This window comes from Anas acuta, chromosome 7, assembly GCF_963932015.1.
Source record: "Anas acuta chromosome 7, bAnaAcu1.1, whole genome shotgun sequence".
Lineage (NCBI taxonomy): Eukaryota > Metazoa > Chordata > Aves > Anseriformes > Anatidae > Anas > Anas acuta.
The window spans coordinates 23,154,272-23,179,629 of NC_088985.1; the positions used below are offsets into that span (position 1 = coordinate 23,154,272).

The window sequence follows — 25,358 nt, forward strand, 5'->3', positions numbered from 1 at the left end:
CCCCTCTCACCCCCACAAAAAAAAAAAAAAAAAGATAAAAAAAAATAATAGCAACTCTAGTCTATGTGCAGTTGATTATTCTTGCCTATCACTCAGAACCTCAGTTTTGTTTGTGTAACATAATTTATTTTATTCTGTCTCATTTTTCCAAGTTGTCAAGATCATTTTCAATTTTAATCTTGGTCATTAGCATGCCTGCAGAGCCAACAGATTTATGTCATCTTCAAAAACCACAGCATGTTAATGATGGCACCAAGTAATAATACCAAATGCGGGTCATCCTACTGGACATAACCTTTCATTTTCATAACAAGACACTGTCAACCACTCTGTGGTTATACAAACACTGGTGGATTTGCCGTATTTAGCAGTTTTTTTCTAGACCCATTTTCCTAGCTTGTTTGAAAAAAAAAAACAAACACACAGTATCTGAGCTTTATGAGATATGTTCCTACGTATGAGATATGAACACAAATGAGCATATATTTGCAGAGATTCTAATTTTGAGTCTGAGTTGAGCTCAGGCTCAACTGTGCCCAGTCAAGCTTTCCAAATTATGTCTCTTCGATAATGGAAACTCAAATTGTCCAGTATACCAAGCTCTTAATTTCATAATGGCAAATGAGTTCTATCAGCATAAAACACAGTATCTATTTCAGTACCTGTCTAAAACTAGCGTCTATTTCATCTGTGTGAAGCCAACATCAGATCAGGTAAAGAATACCTATTAGTAAATCATATCCTAAAGATGATCACTCTGCCAATTAACCTTGATTTATGGGATGTGAGTTTCAACCTGGCATTCCCACAGCTTTAAGACTCCTAAAGGTCAACATGTATTTTAAAATAGTTATTTATAAAATTTGTTTTGAGAAAAAATATTAAAAAAAAAAAAAGAAAAACTCTAAACAGGATGCAACATGTGTATGTGTCGGATTGCATTTAAGCAAGTATGAGAGAGAAAAATCATTTATCTACACATTTTCTCTCACTGTAATATCAAGGATTGAAACAACCATATATTTATCACTGAAAAATTGTTAACTTACTTCCTTTTGAGCTGTAGTTTACATTTGTTGTTTAGAAACAGATTTCCTAAAATTTTAATCCTTTGCAAATCATATACAGTATTCACAAAGATATGAGTCTCAAAAATGCTTGTGAAAGCAATCTGATATATAAAAGAAATAATGCAGAAAACCTTAAAAGCAAAATTTAGAACTGGTTGAAAAGTTCACAAGGAGACAAATTTGTCAGAATCATGAGCCAATGTTGATTCACGAAATATTTTCTAGTTTCTTGGTCTGGGCTTCTATGCAATTATTCATAGGAATCATCAGAATTCATCCACATTTCCTGGCAAACTTCTGGGGGTGTTAAAGTTGTGATCCTTAAAACCTGCTTTCAAATGCAGCAAGTAACTAGGACACAGTTCCCAATACTCTCACAGGAGTACTGAAAACCCCAGGGATCCTGGGAACAGACACCTGCAAAGGGACACAGAAAGAACACTAATGCACAGAGGAGTTGGAAAGGCTCCCGAGGAGCATACTTCATTTCAGAAACTCCACAGGTCATTGTCTGAAAAATAAATGACAAAATCAAGACTAGTGAGGGATGTGTAGAAATAAAAAAATAAAAAAATAAAAAAGTAAAAAAATAAGAACTAGGACAGCTGGTGGCAATTCTGGCTGATAGAACAAACTTCATTTTTTCCAAACATTCTAATTTGGCATTGGAACAGGAACATGGGGCCATATAGATATGACTGAACTTGCTGTTTTCACGTTTTGTTCTGTGTTTTCTTTTAGAAGGACATTCCCCACAAAGACAGAAAAGTTTAGCCCAACCCTTACTGCATGTTAGTCATAAATAAGCAGTACATTTAGATGCTAGACATAACTTTATTGAGAAATCTGTTTCACATAAGATGTGCATACATCAGTGTTCATGGACAAAAGCAGACCAGTTTCCTAGTAAAAGTGTTTTTTTTCCCCCCAATAGCTATTTACATTTGATGTTGCTGAGGGGTGGTGTCTCAATACAAAATCTTAAATATTTGTTTGATGAAAACACCCCAAACTCAATACTATGCATTCATAACGACAGTCTTATACACTGAAGCATTATGCAGGAGATATGAAATTACTTTTAAATTCTTGTATAGCACCAGTTATCATCATAGAATAAAAATAATATTTTCTAGGTGTAGTAGATGCTTTAAATCCTGATAAAACTATTAGAAATATATGAATTAACATGTGTGCAAAATATAAATGCTAAGTAAATCCATAAAAGCAATTTCAACAGCTTGATTGGTAACTATATAAAATGCATCAAGATCATGTTATCAAGTTTTGTGGAGTTCTTTGCATTAGTAAAGCTTATGCTACTTCAGATTTTACTGTCTTTCAAAGGCAAGGCGTGGCTTTAAGTAAATTATGCATTTTTGATCGAGAAAAAGCAAATAACTAAAAATCCAAATCATTAAAACAAAGGCATATAGATCAAATATGTGAACTTATTTTTGAAGATAACCCATTACATTATTAAATCACTGCATCATATAAAGATAGGAGGTAATGATTAAATGTTTTCACATTTGGCAATTTTTAGAGAAATATTATTTAAATTCATTAAAATAGCAACACATTTTACTTCCTTAAGGGTAAGTAGAAATACTACAATTAATGACATGCTAAACCTACATATAGCAAATAACAAAATAAATCATCTTAAAAGTAGAACAAATGCAAGAAAATCCTGTTGAAGACTGAGTTATCCAGTGTTTAAATCAATAAGAGCAAAAAGGTTAGTTTGGTGTTAACATATTAGTAGGAAAAAGTAACTGAGGTATTTAATGGAAAGTACGGGCATACCTTGTGTTTGACTGAGAAAGATGAGAAGCAGAAGGCCTGTGATGGTATATATTGCCATTATTGATAAGAGAAAAGGGGAAGCTTCTCTCTTAAACATTGAAAAAGCTACAATTTTACATGTGCACATGCATTTCTGTCAAATACAATAGTACATTTTGTAAAATACTACAGATGCGCACATTTCCATTTCCTATGTATTTCTTTCTCCATCACCAAAACATGACAAGACAGTTAGATCTTATCTGCTCTTCCCAAAATATATTTTTCCTTATTTTTTTAAATAGAGTTCTAGCAAATCACTTTCAGGACAGAGCTTATTTTCTGTTTCTCACCCTTTCCTACTTCTCATTCAATACTACCATTGTTTCCTCTGGTAGAAATACTTCTACTTTTAATTAATTTGTAGGCTTAAAGTCTTGACCTTGCATAAACCTGGGTAGCTCAACTTTCTAGCTATAGCATCACCTTTCATTGCCATTTAGAAGGTCTTTTAAGCACAAGCTCTATAAACAGGTTAGCACCAAAATTTTACAAGATGCAGATCCAATTTTCTTACAGTTATCTTGTATGTAATGCTGCTGGAGCACTGCAATCTACAAGAGCAACCTCAGGAGAAAAAGCCATAATCAATATGCCCACATACATACACACACAATTAGCAAAGTGAGTCTTGTATCAAATACAGAAAAAAAAAGCAATTTCACATTTGCTCTTTTCACAAGACCATGAAGGAAGAAGCAAAGCAACAAAGTGGTAAGATGTAGATTCAGATCTTACTTTCATATGGAAACAGGTTAGTTTAATGACAGTAAAATTAAACAAACAAACAAAAAACGTTACAGGACAGCATTCCTCTCCTTCCTTAAAATGCCTGAAGGAAAAGATAGCCAATTATTTAAGCTGAGTATAGTTTTATAATACACAACATAAAAGCAAGTCCCACCAATAGTCAACAGATAATAGAGGATCTGTGTCCCTGAATTATATGCACACTGTGTTAGGATACAAATGTATTATGCTTATATAAAAATATATTCAACATTCAATGAAGCATACTCTAAACTCTCCTAGGCCAACAGGAGACGGAAGTATAACTTGTTTCCACAGTACTTTTCAGATATTTGTCTGTGGGGTAATTATTTTTTATGCTAAAGAACAGTGACAAAATTTGTCTCTTTACTTTCAGGCTTTGATCTTTCATCCAGTTGCCAGGGAATCAAATCTCATTAGTCAGCATTTTAGTATTCCACATTAAGAAATATATCCATTTCAAATTGAGCTAATATTTTAAATCACTTAAGTTTATGCTTGGGAATTGGTTCAAGAGATAAAGTCAACTTAATCCTGTTTTACAGACTAGGAATAGAACAGCTAAAATGTAAATAATTACTGAAATGTTGCCTTCATTCTGCGCAGTGTGTCCTGAATTTTTCGAGAATGTTTTTCTGCTGGTATCTGATGGAAGTTGGCACAGTTGTCAGCTGCCAAGGCAGAAATGTCTGCATCTTTAAAATGAGTTATTCTTTGTCTGAGGTAAGACTGGAGCTTGAAATCTGGTGTAAAAGTATATGGATTCTCTTGAAACGCATGAACTTGGCTCACAACTTTTGCGATATTTCTTGAAAGAAAATATGGTAAAAAATATTAGTTTGTTTTGCTTCTGACAGAAGAAAAAATTTGAAGGAAACTCAAAAGCATTGAGCATTTACTTATACAGTATCTGTCCACTTAGATGTCAAAATGACTGACATTTAAATTGCTAGATGGAAAATCTTGTGTTAGCTCTCATTATCTCATTAGACACCATTCTATTTTACAAAGTTAGGTGACGTAAATATATAGTTAAAATAATTACCGAAGTTTAGTCCACTTGTGAGCTCCGTTTGTCATTGTGAATCCTCCAGTTTCGAGTTGTTGGACATGCATAGCCAAAACATGGGCTGATGGAATTGTTGGAAGTGTTTTGTATCTTTCTCCTTCCATCAAACACAAGCTGTCACTTTTTAAAAACACCTGGTGTAAAAGCGTACACAGATAAATGTTTTGGTAAGTATCAGGGTAGGCTTTATAAGATCTCCACTTCATCTGCTTACCACAACATTTCATTTTTCATAAATTTTTAACTATTGGTATTGAAGACAACACTTTGAACTAATCTATTGGCAAACATTCTGAAATACAGAAACAAAGAAGGAACTTTAATCAAAAAACATTATGTATACAATGTTTAAGTGTTTTGATTCACAGCCAAAATTGTGTTTTAGAATTTCTACCTGATTTTGAATCAGATAAATCAATAATATAATGCCTGTGATAAAATAAACACTTAATATTTTTCAAAACAGATTATAAAAATCCTGCTCAAATCCTCAGAAAATGTAATTCCTTAGTTTGCTTTGAAACAACTTTCTTGTATCCTGTGTGATTAAGAATCTTTTCTGAGAAAAAATGAAGTGAAAATGTAAACTTAGACCAAGAGCCAACAGTCCCAGAACAAGTTAAAATCTCCTTCATAATGCAAAAAAATAATTTTGTATTTCATCCTCCAGAAGCACCCATTTAGTCAGATATTGAATATTCTTCAACGCCAAAGAAATATTGTATGTTAAAGACTTTATACTATACCTCAACAGCCTTGAGTTCTTCCATTATTTCAGCTACTTTTGCAGGTAGGATTTTCCAAGCCTTACAGTAAAACAAAATACATTGTTTTTTGCATTAATGTCTATATTGGAATGAGATTATGTTAAGCAAAATAGTTACAATAGAGAGCCCCAAACTTACTGGTAACTGTCGTACAATAAGATTTTCCAAGCCTGCTAGGATTTGCATCGCAGTAGCAAAATTTCTTTGTTCATAGCAGGATTTTGCTATAAGAAGAAATTTCGATAACAAGCTCACCTGCAGCTGGAAAAAAAAAAAAAAAGATAACCTTTTTTTTTTTTTTTAATGTGAATTTGGAAACTATCAAATTAAGTCAATTGCTAGCAAAATGCTTCATCAGTATATTGCCTCAGTTTGGAATGAGAAATTAGGCTTAATGATTTCATAGAAATGAAGTACCCTTGCAAGTATTGGATGATGCTAAGCCATGCCCAGGGTTTACTGTTGTTAATTTATTGATTTTATTGCTCTTACAAGGCTGAAAAGAGGCACTAGAAGAAAACAGCAGAGGGAAAGTAAAGGACTAGCAACACTACTCATTGAAATACATTTACATACTGTCTGCTAACTGGTCACTTATGTTTAAAAGTTGTCAAAACATGCAGACTTTAACCAAAACTATATGACCAACCAAACTATACTGCCTGTTAGAAAAATATATTGTGAATATATTCCGCCAGGATTTGTTTAGGACATTTGTTTAAATTGTCCACCTCACATATATTTTGAGAAATGTGATAAACAGCGAAGCTTGATTAAAACCCAATAAATAATGAAACAGAAAGAGTGATAAGGGAACTGAGATGTTTGGGCTCCAAACTCCCAGAGCTAAAAGTAAAATAAAATAATTGTGAGCAGATACAGACTCATGTTTTTCAGTTGTTAGAAAGGAATCAACTGGTAGCTCCCCATTACTAATAGACACATATTTGCTAAGATATTTTTCCAGGATTCAGTTCAGAATTCAAAGTACTAATCAAGTTTAAAGAGTGACTTTCTGTCAAACTATCAAGAGGTATATAAGCAATATGCACAGTTCTGAAATTTTAGTTAATCACAAGATTCAACAGCTGTTTGTTTTGAAAAAAGTAAGATCTGCATAGACATGAAAATTTAATAGAATCAAGTTACTTCTGAAATGTATTATTACATAAATCTACAAAGTGACTGAAAATTAAATTAAATGAAAAGAAGAAAAGAGAGAGGTATCTTCTTTCATATTTTATCAGAATTATTGACTGTATTAACATCCTTTCACCACAAGTTTTTCTTTTTTCTGTCTCAGAGATCTCTTATGAAAATCAGACAACTCTTTTTCCTCAGCAACCCATTTCTTATGTTCTATTAACACCTGCTACTAAAAAACATCTAAAACATCAAACAGACCCTCTTAATTACAATAAACTAAGCTGTTAACTGCACAGGTGTATTTTAGAACACTTTTTCAGGTTTTATATATAGCATTATATATTAACATACGCATATACATTAACAAATAAATGCTTCATAATTAATAATACAATAAAACAATGATTAACCTTAGATGTGTGACATGTTACAATTTCAGCAGCAACCCAGGTACTGGTACTGTCTGCATTTCTCAGTAATTGTAGAAGGTACTGGTCCTGTATGCACTTTGATAGAAACAGATTACAGACTTTAAATGAAACTTCCTCAGCAGAAACAGCTCTATGGAAAGGATGGAAGAAAAGAAAAATAAGTCATGTTGACTTTGTTTTTGAAGGTAAGGTGCCAATTTCTAACCATTTAAAATAATTTTGCAGTGCTTGCAGTTCTGACTTTATAACTTTTTACAATGTACTTAGAGAGCTATGTTACTTTTTATAGAAGATACACGTATACATACATGTATATGTGATTACACAATAAACATATACAGTAGATACTTCTGTATATAAAGGCACCTTCACCCGCTTATTACCAAATAAAATTGTTCAAGCAGTAAAAAACACCCTAATAAAATCACAGCCAGTAAGCTCATTAAAAACTGCTGCTATTAAAGAAATTGAGCCAGTTATATAGTGGTGCCAAATTTTTTTCCATGTCTGAACCTCAAATCAGTATAAATCATGTGATTTAACCTCTGCCTTTCAACAATCTGTAACAGATGATTCTTAGAAAAGTCTACTACAAGTAATGTAATTAATAAGTACTAATTAGAAGCTAGCTGAATCCACTGAGTATATAAGTACTAGAGCATAAATAAAATATAATTGAGTCCATGTGGCCAGATGAAAACGTTAATTATCATTTAGCAAATAAATTTAAATAGGTTGGTAACCATTCTACATTCTAACAACTCTAGGAAACTACTTTTGTATCTATGAAGACTGATACTTTATTTACCTAGCACTGCAAAATGAACATTGCACTGGGAGGTTGTGGGGTCCCTATCCACATTCAGAACCCACAAAAGAGCACACAAATCCCAGGCAACCTGCACCAGCTGGACTTGCTTAAGGCAGGGCTGGACATACTGCAGTATATGATCCTGGGAAGTCTTTTCCCACCCCGTGGTTCTACAGTGGTTGTTTCTATGCATGCATGCGCCACACATGCATGTACATTATCAAGTAACCTGTTTCAGAAGCCATTGCACTTCTTTTTCCCTCCAGAAATAAAGATCTCTGAAGCGACACCAACAACACAAATCTTCCACAATATTTAAGCCTGGTCCACTATAGATTTCAAAGAAATCACCTTGCATACGTGACAAATCACATATGTATGCATGCATAGGTACATATATATATACATATATATATATACACACACACACACACACATACTTAATGTCTCCTGAAATTCAAAAAATATATGTAATCAGAATATCTACATATCTACCTAGCCCCCCACCCCAAAAAAGTATTTAAAAATGTTTCTCTCTTCCCAGATATATTATATATATGTTATAATATCCCAGATATATTACATATATAAGTTATAATAAGTTATTATGCATTATATATATCTAAGTGATAATAACTTATTATGCATGACTGTAATAGAGGGACAGTTAAAATAAGAAACTTACTTTTGGACAGGAACACATTTGTCTTTAACACCAAGTGCTCTTGAATTTAGAAAATGTACTGGATGACATTTATGAAATAATTCCTAAACAAAAAGAACAAGATGTATCTGTTAGATCTAGCAGTTCTTTTAAAATGCTAGGGGATAAAAATGGCTGATTTCTTTTTTATTCGTTGTTCTTTCTTCAGCAAATTGATCAGATGGATCACTGTCTAAGAATGGAATTAGCCATTCTATGTTTTACCACAGAGATTTCAAGACAAAAATGGAGTATTTTATTTCAGTGTAGTGATTTCAGTGTAGTGGAAAATGGTAGAGAAAGGAGATTGAATATATAACAGGAAGACAGATGTCATTTATACTTCCAAGTAAACCTAATCCTTTGTACCTGTTGCAGTAATGTCAGCTGGCAACAAAGCTGTTGTGCACTGTATTCTGTTAAAATATACGGTCCGACTTCATCAGCTTTAGCAAAGGAGACTGGAAATTCTTCTGTAAAACTGCTATAGCATGGCTTTGGCAAAACCGATGAAATAGTGTAAAGTCGCTCCCTCTGATGCTGTGCAATTGGTCCCATACCTTTGGAAAGTTTCCAGTTAAAGTTCTGTAGAAAAAAATATGTAAAGCTACAACTTCTCTAAAGCTAACATTGTGTAAGTTCCTTGATGTAAGTTTCTGGAACATTTTGTTAGAGAAAGACCTTTTTGGCTGCAAAACTCTTCAGCTAATCTTCAGGGTTACAATAGACACTATTTGGTTTATTCACATTGCTATTTTAAGCAAATATAATACATATGGGTAATGAATCTGAGCTACCAGATCTCAATCAACAATTGGTATTTAAGCCAAATTTCTGTATTTTCAAACTTACTGCCATACAATGATATATATTCTGAAATTTTATACGTGAGTCACACGCTAATTTCAACAATGAAGAGTAAAAATTCCTCTCAGAATTTGGATTATCTAAATCTATTATTACTGAAACAATTGACAGGGCACAATTAAGACAGAATCCTAATTTATACAACTTTATAGGCTTTCAATAATTTCAAAAGATTTAAAATACAGGTATATAAAAAATTAGTAAATCAGGATCTAGACCCTAAGCTGGATTTTTACTGTCAAAAAACAGTATATGGAAATGTGCTCCACATAGTACAGTCCATAGGACACACCTTTCTGGAAACATCTTCTGAGAGTTTTTTATACATGGAGTGCAATGTTCTTCTGTCTTCCTCCCCTTCTTCGCATTTGTCCATGCTGTAGCACAGCTGAGCACTGTCATTTTTCCTGGCAGAAGCATCCTCAAGCAATGACAACAAGCGTTCACCATAGCCATTTAATGGAGCTACCTGTAAACAAAAAACAGGTTAACAGAAAATTGAACTCAATTTCTTGTAAATTATAAGAAAGAAAGAAAATACAAGTGGTTTGTCTGGTTTGTCCAAAACCAGATGTATTGACTATGGTTATCAAAAATAGCACTGGCCTTTTTTGTACTTTACTATAGTTGTAATTAGGACTTTTTTTTTTTTTAGTTTTATTTTATTTTATTTATTTATTTATTTTTACTTCTTAAAGATTGCACTAAAATTCTTGTTTACCTTGGAAGAAATAAATTCTTTTAGGGTACATAAAAGGTCTGCATTTGTTGCAAAGTCTACACTGTAACAGTCTTCAATCCAAGCCTGCAGGATGTAGAAACTGCGGTTACATATTTTGGTAAGTGATGTGGAAGGATCCAGGCTTGCACTGGTGAGAAGAAAAAGACACTTATTGCACCAGAATTTATATCCAATTCCAATTTAAAAATAAATGCTGGAAAAACTGCAAATATTATTTGGTATTGAGTGTACTATCTTAAATTCTTGTTTCATATTTCTAGAATCCATGACTGTGCAAACAAAGCTGTAATTGTACTTACTAACCAACGCTGAACAACTGGGAAAAACAAGACTCAGAATTCAGAAAATAAAAGACGACAGCATATTGCCAAATATAGCACTTGCTCTAATTTCACTCTCACATGCCAATCTTATAAAAACAAACATCAAAAAATGAATTTAATTAAGTAGGTCTTTCCAGAAACATCTGCTTGCTACTCGGGGGAAAAATAGTTGTGTTTTGATAATATTTTTCATGGGAAGTTACTGTACCTGGATAAAGTGCTGCTGATTCTATCAAGAAGAAACTGCAAAAATTCTTCTTGTGTGCAGAAATAGCGAAATGTGTAGAGAAACTGCTGTACATAGCCTTCTAAAAATGCATTTCTGTGAAGCACAAGAAAAGCTTCAGACAAGCAAGAATGCAATTTCTTCTCGCATCAGAGTAGAGCAACAGCAAAAATCGTCAAAACATCAAGAACTAGCAGGGATTTCAAACTGAAGCTCTACAGAAAATTTTGATTTCTTTTTATTTTTACACATGAATATTGTGATTGTCAACAGTAAAAGTACAAATTGAACATGCTTATTATATACCCATTAGAAATGATAGTATTATATGTGTGTGTGTGTGTATATATATGTATAAATACATATATGTACATACATACTCATAGATACCTTAAGACGAGTCAATTTCTATGTCTACCTGATGGCCTACTGCAAACTATGTGAGTTTGAGTTTGCTGAATGTGGAAGCTTTGATTCCAAAACAGTTTGTTCACTTTGTGCAAAATATTAACTACCAGAAACAGCAGTAACTGGCTCTAAGAGTCAGGACAAGCTGGGAGTAGCACACTTGGCTTACTCTTACTTGCCTCTAAACTTCCTCTACAATTTAAAATGCTGTTTTATTTCCAGCTTTCAGAAATAATGCTGCAATCTTGCATTTTTCTGACTGCTCAAAATGGATGAAAATATGAATTACAGGTTACCTGGTGTCTTTTGCTTTTAGAATCTTACAGTAGCACAAGACTGATGGAGTCTCTCAAGCAGTTTCTGTCCTCCTTACCTGAGGTACCATAAAACAACAATTTAACCCAGCTGAGGGTTAAAGGACAACTTTGTCCTCACCTAAGCCCTGAGATAAGCTTGTATCTTGATAATTCCCAAAGTCTGGGTGAGAAATCTATAAAGCAAAATCTATAGATATTCATATCCAAACTCCATTAGTAAGAACGATTGAATTGTATGTTCTGAAGAATTATTAAACTAGTGGTAATAACAAAGCCACAATTCCATGGCAACTATCAGAAACAAACTTCAAATAAGTAAAGGATAAAAGAACTGTAAAGTTATTAGTTTTTGATTTATTATCAATTGCTTGAGTTTTAATCAAATCCAAACTTAGTAATTTGGCTAATTTCTTATCAGTCTTTTTTTTTTTTTTTTTTTTTTTTTTTTTACCATTTCCGTGCCCATTTCTGCAAATGTGTGCACAGAAATAACATTAAACTTGAAAGCAGAAAGGAAAATTTATGCAGTGCTGTGTAACCAAGATTTATCCCAGACACTATATCTTTTTAAAAATTAATAAATACAACTCATCACACTCCCAATTAATGATGTACAAAATGCACTATACCTAGAATATAAATAAGCCATTAAACCGAGTGGTGTCCCAGCCTGCAGAACTCTTATTCCATTTTGATTATTGCATTTATGTTTCTCTGTATTATAGTAAATAAGCAATGATGACTCATCCGTAGGTGCCACATCCATGGTATCAGTTCTCCTGTTGTGAATGACTGTAGGAAGCACACAGGATTCCACACCCCATTGTTCTGCATACATGATCTGCTCAGAGAGGCAAACCCATGCAAAATTAAAATGTAGGAAGATGATCAGGAAAATCTGTGCAAGGTGTGCTTTACTCAATCTAAAGCCAAACCACATTTTATACAATTTTTCTTTTTAAACACCGCCACTAGCAACAACCTTTAATCATTCTTTCAAACCTTCCTTAATTTGGCACTTTGACAACAACCACTTCACAGCTCATACATTGACTTAAGTGGACAATGACACTAATACAGTATAAAAATTACAAATAAAACCAAAGCAAAATAAAGTCTGACTTGCCTGCACGTATTTCTTCACCAGTTCAAGAAACTGCACCTTTGATTTCATCTCCTGTAGCTGTCCTCTCAATTTGGTCAACATAGATCTAGTTTCAGGACCTTTAGATTGAAAACACACAAAGCATACAAACATCAATTATTCTGATATACAGGGAAAAATTCTTAAATGATATAAATATGCACCCATTTCATTACTGACAATTTGCTGTAATCTTACTTTTGCTTCTTCTTTCTTTCTGCAATAGTTTCTGGTAAAACTGTATGGTCTTTCTGTAATTTTTTGTCTCCATCATTAGCAATTGTTCTAGTTCCTATTTAAAGAGAAAAAGGATTCTGATCATAATGGTAAATACAAAGTTCTGATAGGAAAGTTTTAGTGTAGTTATTTTTGTACAAAAAAGTGAACATCCAAACAGACAAAAATATGCTATTAGCCAAGCAGAATTGCCTTTCGCACCTGCACTTAGAGACAAATTACAGAAAACATCACCTTCCCCAGGAAAGTAATAGTTATGTGACAGTTCTACATGTTATGAACTGGAGCTAGTGTATGTATGATGACACAACATTGAAGTTTGTCTGAATCCATTTATATCAATATGCCTTGAGTTATAATTGCACTTATCTGTTTGTTTTCAAGAACTTTTTTTTTTTTTTAATTGACACTAAGCAGGCATCCAGAACTAAAACTTTTTTTTTTTTTTTTTTTTCCAGTTACAGCCCAGAAATGCTCTGTTAAGCAGCTGGCCTATATTTGTAGCAAGAACTGAATGTTTTATTGAAGCAATAGTTTCCAAACCAGAATGGTTACATTATATTATGCATCTGAGTCAGAAGGCAGCCAGGAGAGCTGCTTTACAAAGGACACCCCAATTTTGAAGTTCAATTCAATATAAAATTGATAAATAAAAAATTGATAAATATATCAATATATAAATATTTTATAGTTACATGTTTTATATAATAAATAAGAATGATTTTTCTCTTAAATTATATAACTTAAGCAAGGAATAGAAATGAAAGTAGATCCTACTCATCACAATTTATCCAGTTAGTGTAAACATTTATATTTGTTTGCATATCAAAGGTTTATTTTTTTTTCTAGCCAATGAAAATGGGCATCCATATTGAAAGCTTCAGATCTGTTATGAAACAAGTAACCGTATGTGTTGTCGTTTTTGAAAGTGGTGGCTTTTGCACTTGTGTCCTAAGTTAACTACCAATGACCCAATTACATGAAACAGCATTTCAAATGGAGTAAGTTGACTAAATGCAGCACACAGAACTCCCACAAGCAGAGTGATCAAAAAACACATAGCTCAGAGCTAACATATCAAACAACAGATTGGTAAATAGGTTAGCTTTAATGGGATGGACTTACTGGAAATTAATTTGAGTTTGAGAAAAATCTGTCACTGTTTTTCACAAAAGCTCAAAAGGCTTAACAACATAGTTCATTAGTAGCAAGTCACAAAATCCCTGTGTTTTTTAAAAAGAATTACCATTACAGAGTCACCGTGTAGAGAAGAGTGAAAGCACAGAAAAGCTATTATCTAGATTCTGAATCAAAGACAGCTTGATTTACTTAAAGGTTTGTTTTCATTTCATCAGTTAAAGTGAAAACAAGTTGATTAAAAGAATATAATCACAGAAAGAGACTCAGAAAGAGTGGCTATTTTCTGATGTTTGGAATCTAATAGGTATTCTAGGAAGTGGCTTGTCCCTTAAATAACTCTAGATGAGTAGCAATGAAGTCAGAAGCAAGGCATTAATTCCCAGTCCATTCTAGAATGTCTTCCATTTTAGGTCTAGAATATAAACATTTTTGATGAACTCACATATTCAGTTGTTATTTGATGAAATTCTGCATCCTCTGAAGAGCATTTAACTTGTCAGGACACTTTTCTACAGAACATCGCTAAGTCTAAGGAACGAAGTAATGATTTATTTTTTTCCACTGGGAAATTTGCAGATTCAAACTATCCATGACAAAACAGGACTTTTATATGCTGAGGTGTGGCTTCACCAAAGGATACAGAATATTGGCAGAACAGAAAGGAAAAGAGTAAAAAGAATGGTAAAGGGAAAACTGTCGACAGAATACGCAAAGCTTTTGCTAGAAACCTTGTAGTCATTGGCTGGATGCACAGAAGTCTGGCAGAGACTGAGAAGTAGCTTATGAGATCTAGAGAGAGAACTGAAACTCAGTGTGGGCAAACAGGATAAGGGTGAAGGCTTGGGGCTGCAAGAGAACTGCAAGCAAGCTTATCAGAGTACAGAAAAAAAACAACAAACTTCTTATTGTGAGGGCTGAGTTGGACTTCCCTCTAGAGAAATGGCAGCCCTGGCAGTCACCTCCCGTTCTTGCTCTAGTGCAAGGACTTGAACTGGTTTGCCTGAATGTGTCCTGTGCCAAGGAGCAAAATCAGCAGCTGCTGGACCAGAGGTGATGTGAGGCAGGGGACAAGCACTTAGCTTGTGTAAGGAGCAATACAGACGTGGGGGAGGATGCATAAGGAGAGTGACAACAGTTTGCAAACTTCTAAGAGAACTAAGCAAGCCCAAGGCTTTTTATATGAATTCGAAGAAAAATTAAACTAACTTTTCTAAATTAAGGTGAACTTTTGCTGAACCTTAGAACTGCAAGATACTGTCTGATAAACGCCTACACAGTAAAACATTAATAATCATTATGACAGCTAAAGTGTCACCTTTGATCCATAGATATTTTACTTTTTGTGCTAGTTACTTCGCATTTGTTCTAAACAGAAGGGTATGTATTACCACTTTTTGGAATCATATTAGCTGATGAATCCCATTGTTAATATTGTTCATATAACAAATGTGTTCTACTTTTTATATTTAATTAAATCATAACCTATCTAAGGTGCAGGCAGTATTTAACAGGTTTGAGCAGAATAATAGAAATGTTAATTATTTTTATGGCATTTGATTCTGTCATAAATTAAATTATACCAAATAATATGTTCTGGCAATTAGCGTTTCTCTCAACCCGATTTTATCAAACCTACTTACAGGTATCCAAATTTAAATAAATAAATAAATTTAATTGCATTTAGTTTTAAAGGGTGAATAAAACAAACAAACAAACAAAAAAAAACACATTCAAATGATTCAATATCTATTGGAGAGATAAGACCATTAATGAGATATATATGTTTCCAAAACTGAATTTTGTTGTATGGTTAAACTCTCATTAAGTATTCAATTACTGTTGCAGACAAGAACAAATGAACTGAATAAATAAACCTATCCTTATCACAGGATAGTGCCACTAAATCAGGATAACTGTACTTATGCCCAAATGACTAATAATAAATTCACTCTTTGAAATAGAACCCCCTAAACACTGATTTAGCACACTTTGCCACAGAGTTGTAGAATCAGATCAACTTTCTTGTTGACCTTTTAAAAACACAGCAAGGAAGCAGGACTGTCAGCAACCTGGGACAGAAAACAGGTTGATATCACAGAATCACAGAATTGTCTAGGTTGGAAGAGACCTCAAGATCATCGAGTCCAACTTCTGACCTAACACCAACAAGTCCTCCACTAAACCATATCGCTAAGTTCAACATCTAAACGTCTTTTAAAGACCTCCAGGGATGGTGACTCCACCACTATCCTGGGCAGCCCATTCCAATGCCTCACAACCCTCTCAGTAAAGTTCTTCCTAATATCCAACCTAAAACACCCCTGGCACAACTTTAGCCCATTCCCCCTCATCCTGTCACTAGGCACGTGGGAGAATAGACCAACCCCCACCTCTCTAGAGCCTCCTTTAATGTACTTATAAAGAGCGATAAGGTCACCCCTGAGCATCCTCTTCTCCAAGCTGAACAATCCAAGCTCTCTCAGCCGCTCCTCATAGGACTTGTTCTCCAGACCCCTCACCAGCTTTATCATCCTTCTCTGGACTCTTTCGAGCACCTCGATGTCCTTCTTGTAGCGAGGGGCCCAAAACTGAACACAGTACTCGAGGTGCGGCCTCACCAGAGCTGAGTACAGGGGGACAATCACTTCCCTAGACCTGCTGGTCACACTGCTTCTTATACAAACCAGGATGCCGTTGGCCTTCTTGGCCACCTGAGCACACTGCTGGCTCATATTCAGCTGACTATCCACCAATACTCCCAGGTTTTTCTACGCCTGGCAGCTTTCCAATCACTCCTCTCCCAGCCTGTAGCTCTGCTTGGGGTTATTGCGCCCCAGGTGCAGGAACCGGCACTTGGCCTTGTTGAACTTCATACAGTTGGCCTCAACCCATTGGTCCAGCCTATCCAGATTCTCCTGCACAGCATTCCTACCCTTGAGCAGATCGATGCATGTACCTAACTTGGTGTCACCTGCGAACTTACTGAGGGTGCACTTGATCCCCTCATCCAGATCATCGACGAAGATATTAAAGAGGACCGGTCCCAGTACCGAGCCCTGGGGGACAACACTAGTGACTGGCCTCCAACTGGATTTGGCTCCATTCACCACGACTCTTTGGGCACTTTTTATCTATCCGACCAGTTTTTATCCCAACAAAGCATACGCCAGTCCAAGCCACGAGCAGACACTTTCTTGAGGAGAATGCTGCGGGAAACGGTGTCAAAAACCTTGCTGAAGTCAAGGTAGACCAAATCCACAGCCTTTCCCTTGTCCACCCAGCGCATCACTTTGTCATAGAAGGAGATCAGGTTCGTCAAGCAGGACCCGCCTTTCATAAACCCATGCTGACTGGGCCTGATCACCTGGTTGCCCTGCAAGTGCTGCGTGATGATACTCAAAATAATCTGCTCCATGAGTTTCCCTGGCACTGAGGTCAAACTGACGGGCCTACAGTTTCCCGGGTCTGCCCTCTGGCCCTTCTTGTAGATGGGCGTCATGTTTGCTAGCCGCCAGTCAACTGGGACCTCCCCTGATAGCCAGGACTGTTGATAAATGATGGAAAGCGGCTTGGCCAGCTCCTCCGCCAGTTCTCAGTATCCTCGGGTGGATCCCATCTGGCCCAATCAACTTGCATACATCCAAGTGCCATAGCAGGCCGCCAACCATTTTCTCATGGATAGTGACTTCCACCAGATCAGGGTACTGGGTATCCAGAGAACAGCTGGTTTTGCCGCTAAAGACTGAAGCAAAGATGGCATTAAGCACCTCCGCCTTTTCCTCATCTTTTGAAACTAAGTTCCTCCCTGCATCCAGTAAAGGCTGGAGATTCTCCTTAGTCCTCCGTTTTGCATTAATGTATTTGTAAAAACACTTTTTGTTGTCTTTGATGGCAGTTGCCAGATTGAGCTCCAGATGAGCTTCGGCCTTTCTAATTTTGTCCCTGCACTGCCTCACAACATCCTTATAATCTTCCTGAGTGGCCCGCCCTCTTTTCCAAAGACTGTAAACCCTCTTTTTCCTCCTAAGCTCAAGCCACAATTCTCTGTTCAGCCAGGCCGGTCTTCTCCCCCGCCTGCTCATCTTTGGGCACGTGGGGACAGACTGCTCCTGTGCCATTAAGATTTCCTTTTTGAAGAGCGCCCAGCCTCCCTGGACTCCTCTGCCCTTCAGAACCACCTCCCAAGGGACTCTACCAACCAGTGTCCTGAGCAGTTCAAAGTCAGCCCTCTGGAAGTCCAATACAGCAGTTTTACTGGTCCCCATCCTGGCTTCTCCGAGAATGGAGAACTCTACCATTTCATGGTCACTCTGCCCAAGACAGTTTCCAACCACATCTCCCACCAGTCCTTCTCTGTTTGTGAAGAGAAGGTCTAGCAGGGCACCTCCCCTGGTAGGCTAACTAACCAGCTGCGTCAGGAAGCTATCTTCCACGCTCTCCAGAAACTTCCTAGACTGCTTTCTCTGGGCTATGTTGTGCCTCCAGGATATATCTGGGAAGTTGAAGTCCCCCATGAGAACAAGCGCTGATGATTTCGCAACTTTTGTCAGCTGCCTCTAGAATTCCTCATCAGTCTCCTCATCCCGGTTCAGTGGTCTATAACAGACCCCCACCAGGATGCTTGTCTTGTTGGCCTTCCCGCTGATCCTAACTCATAGGAACTCAACCTTATCATTCCCAGCCTCAAGTTCCATGACATCAAAACTCTCTCTGATACAGAGAGCCACACCACCACCCCTTCCATGCTGCCTGTCCTTTCTGAAGAGCCTATAGCCAGACATTGCAGCATTCCAGTCATGAGAGTGGTCCCACCATGCTTCCATGATGGCAACCAAGTCGTAGCCTGCCTGCCGCACAATGGCTTCCAGCTCCTCCTGTTTGCCTGTCCTGTTAACTGTCGCACCATCTGCTGTGCCTCACCCTTCTGCCGTGCCACGCCCAGTTTGCCCATCCTTTTACCTGCCACGCCAACTGCCATGCCTCACCCTTCTGATGTGCCAAGCCCTGTTTGTCCATCCTGTTAACTGCTACGCCTCACCCTTCTGACGTGCCACGCCCAGTTTGCCCATTCTGTTCATCACTCTCCTGGTCACTCGTGCTCCCTAGCAGCAGCTTATGAACTAGGGGGGGCGCTGTTGGCTCCACCTTCACTGCTGGGTCCGCCTATGCCTCATTCTCGCCTCGTTCACCTAACTTCGTGTGGGCTGCCGGGTCCTGGCGGCTCCCTCGAGTGGGCTCAATGCCAGAAAAATTAGCCCTGCCTGCCTGATCCCCCACTCTGCTGCAGAATGTGTCTGCCCCGGAGCCGATCGCCTCAGTAAGTGGCTTATATATAGTCCTTGCCAGGTAATGAGAATTAGACTACAGATAATGTGAGCTGTTTTCTGAAACAAAAATGGTTAACAGATGATTTAGACAAGGAAGGAGAGGCTAGAGACAAACAGCTCTACCTTACAAGGCAGGTAGAAACTTTCTCCAGCACCTCAAACCACCTTCCTGCTCAAATGAATCACTTACCAGCCTTTCTTTCGCTTTTGTAGTCCTTCTGCTGCTAGACATGTCTGTTAGATTTTACAGTAGAGAATCATCTACTAAATATTAAAATAATTGTTTTTTTTGAGCTCCCCATGTTAATTTTCACACTGAGTCTAATTCTCAGAATTTTAGTTTAGATAGTGCATCATTCTGCTTGACATTTGCACGGCACTTATTCGATGTTTACACACAGAGTTAACCATTAACATTTATGAAGTATTAATGACCACATTTATTTTCTAAATAACTTGTGCTCCAAGTATAATATGTATAAATACTCATATTATCAAATAAAACTAGCTGAAAACACTTAGCTGTACAAATACAGCTGTTAGCTACATTGGAAGTACAATACACAAGGACTCATAAATGCTAAATCCTACCCCTATCAACCACACCAGCAACATCTATATTGTTCAAAATTAAGTATGAACTGACGTCTTTGTCAGCTATTGGTATGGAAATTAAAGTCATGCCATATATTTTCACTGTTGATTTGTAGTGGTTGGTTTGATCAATCAGGCACCAAAGAGATAGCAGAAAGAAGCTGGGTAAAGCTGCAATTCACTCACATATTCATAACTGATTGGCTTACAGCTAAGAATCATGGTCTCCTGTCTGCTGCAATAGCAGAAAAGAAAACCCATTAATCTCAGTTTCATATTTCTTTCACTATTTTATATATAGACTAGTCAAAACTTGTAACATCCATGACTGATAGAGTTTTAAAAAATAGCCGAATTTTATGAAGCTTTTCTTTGCTCAGGTTTTAACACTTGGTGCAATTGGAGCATTATGATTCCATGTTTTTATTTTAAATACACCGTGTTTCACAGAAAGATCAATAAATTTATTATTGATATTGTGGTAGTAAAAGAAAAAAAAATGTTGAGAACAAGAAGAAGCTGACAACTTAAATTATCCTCTGTTGAATTTGTAGTAACAAAACCTTTAAAAAGTATTTTAATAAAATATTATGCAAAAGAACATTTAATACAATATTATAAAATTATTCAGCTATATAATCTTAAAGATATTCTACTGTACCAAGACTTTTTTATATAAACAGTACAACAGAGTCAATATTTAAAAGAAGAAAGTGGGGTTGAAATCAGTACAATGCGACAAATTTAATCATACTTTTAACCAGCAAGTAAAGAGGGATCTTAGTGATTTTAAATCAATATACTCACCACTTTTTTAGCATCTATATTTTGTGACTCACTTGATTTCTGCTTTCCAAGATTTTTCATGTAACTATGAACTTCTGAATCAAAACATTCAGCTCCATAAAATGCACTGCTCCAACCCGGACTACAGCCATGAAAGTCAGGTAGATTTGGAGGCACAAGGTAGTTGTTTCCATCTGTCTTTATTATGGTTTCTTCCTGCGGCTCTACATTTTCCTCTGCAAAGTCTGGACCAATATGACAGCCATTGCTTTGTAAACATTGCCCTTCTTTTTCTATAGGGGTAGTATTCTGCAGCCTTGATTCTTTTTTGAAATTATCTGAAGGCATTCCATCAAAACTCATCTCAGCTAATGATGTATTTATCATAAGCTCATCCTTCATGTCAAAGGTTGCTTCCCCTTCTCCTAGAGGAGTGCAGAGGTGGGGGGAGAAATAATGGTCACTCTGTGATGCATGCTTTTTAAATTTAAACACTACAGTCATGAGACTACCTATGCCCTCTAACAGTGTTACATATTTATTTTAGCTCTGTGTTTTATTGTCAACTGCATGTTGTAAAGTGTTAAAGACATTTCAGAATGATTAAGTTTTGGTCAGTAAGTTTCTGAAAATTAGAAAATACATTCTGCATACGTAGAACGAGCATTTAATAAAAGCATACTACAGAAACTTCTAAACAAAAATATCAGACCTGTGTACGCATCAGCAAAAGCTTGGCTCTTGAGGTCCTTTTCATCTATAGGTCTTGAAGCTTTTATTCTATACGTAGATGGCATTTGACACAGCCAAAGGGGACATGTTAAACTTCCTACTCATTCATTTGGGCTATGATGGGACTTCTATGCAGTTATAATAGCTACTACCAAATGAAAAGGATTGAGGTGACAGTCAAAGAAAAGTTGGTATGATTCTGACAGGTGCTTTTATGCCTGCCACGAGTCTCTCTTTTCACTTGAGAAATCCTCCAGGGCTTAGATATGCCAGACTTGGGGCTCAAATGGACCTGAATTACTGGTGCAAAGAAGTCACATATCCCATGGGAAAGTCTGGCTCTACATTTGCTCTCATTCTGAGCCAAAATGGAAAATTGTAACAGAGTATAACAGCAGCCAAGTGCAAACTTACAAATTGAAGTTACGCCATAAAAGTTAAGTGACAGTAGGGGGATAAGCTGTTCCGTAAATTATCTAACTTTGCTCAAAACAGAGAAGTAATACAGTTTAAAAATAGACGGAATAATATGCACTTTATGTAAGAATTAATGGAAACATGCTGGAAAGGAGATTTGGGACTCCTGAAATAGGCAAGGTTTCATAATGTAAATTTACAGAAACAAATTGCACAACTGAGTTGTGGCAGCTGCACAAAGCATTTTTTTTTTTTTAATAAAACTGTTGAGATACCCAGAAAGGTGCAGTAGTTTCTATTAAGGTTCCAGAAGCATAGCTTTTCAATGGTATTCCCTTGCCAGCAACAGACATTACCTTCTTATTGTTCCTAACACTGCGGTTTATTACTATGTGTAGTTGCATATATACACATAATACCTTCACTTCTCTCTGTACTTTAAATATGTAACTGAGCTGTATTGCTATTTAATACAATATATTGTATAAAACTAAAGATGTCCAGAAAAGATTAATAATGTTGTAAACCACTGAGAACCTCACATAAAGTACTGCATACAGCCCCCTCTCTCAGTTTGAGCTAATCTTTCTTAAAAAGAAGCACACAGAAGTGCTGCTAGGGTTAACAAGGAAAATGAAAATCCATTCTGATATTGTCATAAAAAGTAGTGACATTCCAGTTTAGCAAAACAAAGACTAAGAGCAGATCTTTAAATATGCTGTTGTTTTTGTCCTTCTAAGAATTTCTCAACTATTTTTCTTCCATTTCTGTGAAATGCTATTAAAAAAAACACACAACAACTCATACAATCACAATCAAATACAACCTGTCCTTGAATATACCAAGCCTAGTGAGGACAATGTTTGTCATAAAAATGGGATTTACCAGTCTCAGGCCAGACTCTAATTCAGTAACTGAAAGATGAAACATTTTGTAAATATTCAATTACAAAGTATGCTGGAAAAAATGCAAAGCCCACTCTGAAGTAGTTCAAATAAACAATCCACTAATATAAGCTCAACAACTGCCATGGAATGGTGTCTTGTACACAACTTTGTGTTCAGAAAGCAAAAATTTTGCATCACATGATATATTGATAAACAAATCAGTTGACCCATAGTTCCTTTTGCTATCTTTTAAAAAAATTACTTCAGTGAATAGAAGAACAGGGAAATAAGTCATTGAGGAATTACCAGGAAGGAGGTAAAAACATCTACTGGATGAACACATGAAAACAACACGTAGCAGTTAGGATTCAGGATTTTTTCAAGTCACATCTTGCTTTAGTAAACTAAAAAGGCATCCCCTTACCCAATGACAGTTGGTCATACATAAGTTTCATATAAAATACAACAGTTCCAAGGCATTGATAATGCTCAGATTCACTGATAATTTTTGTAAGTGCTAAGCTGAATATTTTCCTGAAAACCTACTGAAAGTGGCAATCTCTCCAAAGCTGAGTCACTGATAGATTCCCAGCACACACAAAGATCTAGAAACACAAATTCCCTTCTCACCCTCTGTCTGATCACTGCTTGCCAAAAAGCTGTCAGATTTCTTCAGATCTTGGAATACATTGCCACGCTTCGAGTCATCTGCTTCAGCTATGCTGAAAATACATGAGGATTGGGAAAAATAACATTTAATATCCTTATATATTTACATTTTACAAATGTCCTTTGTCACCACATATGTGAAGAACTTTACTGCGTTTAACCACCTCCTGAAGTTTGCATGTTCAGCTTCAGGCGTTATTTGACAAGATAAAAATTTCAAATGGACATTAAAGCATACCAAGTAAGATGCAGAGATTTTCCTTTACAGCAATTGGCAAAATTACAACAGAAAAATCAGAATACATACAGACAAAAGGCATAACTCTACACATAACTTATACCACAAATTACTGTAAAAGGTTTATCACTCAGGATTCACCCTCTAGATAACACTGTGACTGTAAGTCATCCCTAATAAAAATAACGATAATTTTAAGTCAAAGAAGGTAATTATTAAAAACAGTTATATTCTTTAGCAGTGTCTGAAGAATACTAAGTAAGCAGTTTCTCCAAGACATCTGATATCAGTTTCAAAAGGTCGTTCTTGAGTGTGAGCTAAACGCTAGACCTCTATTCTTATAGTGAATAATACATTATGTCCTTTCCACTCCTGCTCTCAAAGACTTTGCTTTTCAATAGCAGTTCTTATTGAGGATGACTTCTTCATATATCTCGTTTACAACAGCTCAAGTTTCTTATGCCATAACATTCAACTCTGGGAATTAAGAACCTAACCCCTCCCACCAGTTTTTATGGCTTTTTAGAAATCTCAACCAAATGGAAAAGGAGCCAGTAAGTTGGTACCTGATATTTGGATGTAGTGTATTTTTCAGGTATCCCTGAAACTTGCTGTAAAGAAAATTTATCTTTTAACATCGATTTCTTTTTTATACCATATTCATCAAGCTTCCAGTCAAAACTTCCAGTTTGTAATTCCAGATCATGACAAAGAAAACATACATAACTTCCACATATAAACATTACTGTTTATGATAGCCTTCAGTTTTTTTTTTTTTTTGTTTGTTTGTTTGTTTTTTGATAAAGTAGACTGCGTTTGGATGCTGCAATAAAACGGGAATTATTTTTATTATTTTTCTGGCAGATAAGTCACTGAAGATGAAGTAGTAAAAATAAGAAATTAAACTGGTGTTTTCTCACTTAATGGACTACCTACAAAAGATTGCCAGAAGGCGTACTGAATTAAACTAAGTTTAAGTAAAATATTTATAGTAAAGCTAAATTAATTTATTTGTTCTTAAGTGTGATTAGAACAAAAAGATGTACCAAGGTAATTTATTGTTAACTTAATGAGAGCTTGGAATACTGCATAAATAACTGAACTCAAATAGAATAATTAAACTGAACAGTAGGGACAATTTATTTCACTTTAAACAGCCTCTATCACAACTTTGAAGTTCTCCAACAATGGTTGAAAACAATATTTGACCTCCATTATTCAGCTATCCTAGGATGGAGTTACAGACAAACTTAATAGGAAATATCTTCTTTTAAGTCATTAAACACTATTTGCTATGGAGAAGGCCTTGAAGTATCTGATAGACTGGGAAATTATCAGTTGACAGGAAAGAAATAAAGATACCCGAAGAGGAGCTGCATATCCTTTCCTGCTTCTGTGAAGTAGAGAGCATTAAATTGAACTTTTAGAAGGAAAACACTGAAAAATAGTTACCATAAATGTGAAGCTCTTTCTCCATTTACTACTTGATAGAGATTCTCCAGTAATTTTTCATCCCAGTAGAGGTCACAAAACTTCTCACAGATTGTATCAGAGAACACACCAAACTTAATTTCCTTTAATGTTAAAATGAAGTTACCTTTTTTTTTTTAAATAAAAAATAAAACATAAGAAAAATGGAGAAAAAAGATATTACTAATAGTATTCTTACATATCAGTGATATAACATA

General features: G+C 35.8%; 1 protein-coding gene across 6 annotated transcripts in view; it reads right to left on the reverse strand.

Annotated features, from left to right (window-relative positions):
- Positions 1-311: 311 nt before the first annotated feature.
- The window catches only part of KNDC1 (kinase non-catalytic C-lobe domain containing 1), a 64,242-nt gene continuing 39,195 nt past the window's right edge, over positions 312-25,358 (reverse strand). For 2 of the 6 annotated variants that reach the window (XM_068688395.1, XM_068688396.1), the window contains 16 exons: positions 25,123-25,267; positions 23,394-23,485; positions 20,749-21,152; positions 12,842-12,935; positions 12,626-12,723; positions 12,129-12,340; positions 10,757-10,870; positions 10,205-10,352; positions 9,776-9,952; positions 8,986-9,201; positions 8,599-8,681; positions 7,082-7,232; positions 5,664-5,786; positions 5,505-5,564; positions 4,735-4,892; positions 312-4,497 (listed from right to left, as the gene is read on the reverse strand). In XM_068688395.1, the coding sequence (XP_068544496.1) occupies positions 4,266-4,497; positions 4,735-4,892; positions 5,505-5,564; positions 5,664-5,786; positions 7,082-7,232; positions 8,599-8,681; positions 8,986-9,201; positions 9,776-9,952; positions 10,205-10,352; positions 10,757-10,870; positions 12,129-12,340; positions 12,626-12,723; positions 12,842-12,935; positions 20,749-21,152; positions 23,394-23,485; positions 25,123-25,267 (2,507 nt within the window). In that variant the 3' untranslated portion in view covers positions 312-4,265. Of the gene's footprint in view, positions 4,498-4,734; positions 4,893-5,504; positions 5,565-5,663; positions 5,787-7,081; positions 7,233-8,598; positions 8,682-8,985; positions 9,202-9,775; positions 9,953-10,204; positions 10,353-10,756; positions 10,871-12,128; positions 12,341-12,625; positions 12,724-12,841; positions 12,936-20,748; positions 21,153-23,393; positions 23,486-25,122; positions 25,268-25,358 lie in introns of those variants that run through there. The other 4 variants (XR_011098251.1, XR_011098252.1, XR_011098253.1 and 1 more) reach the window with 4 other exon arrangements.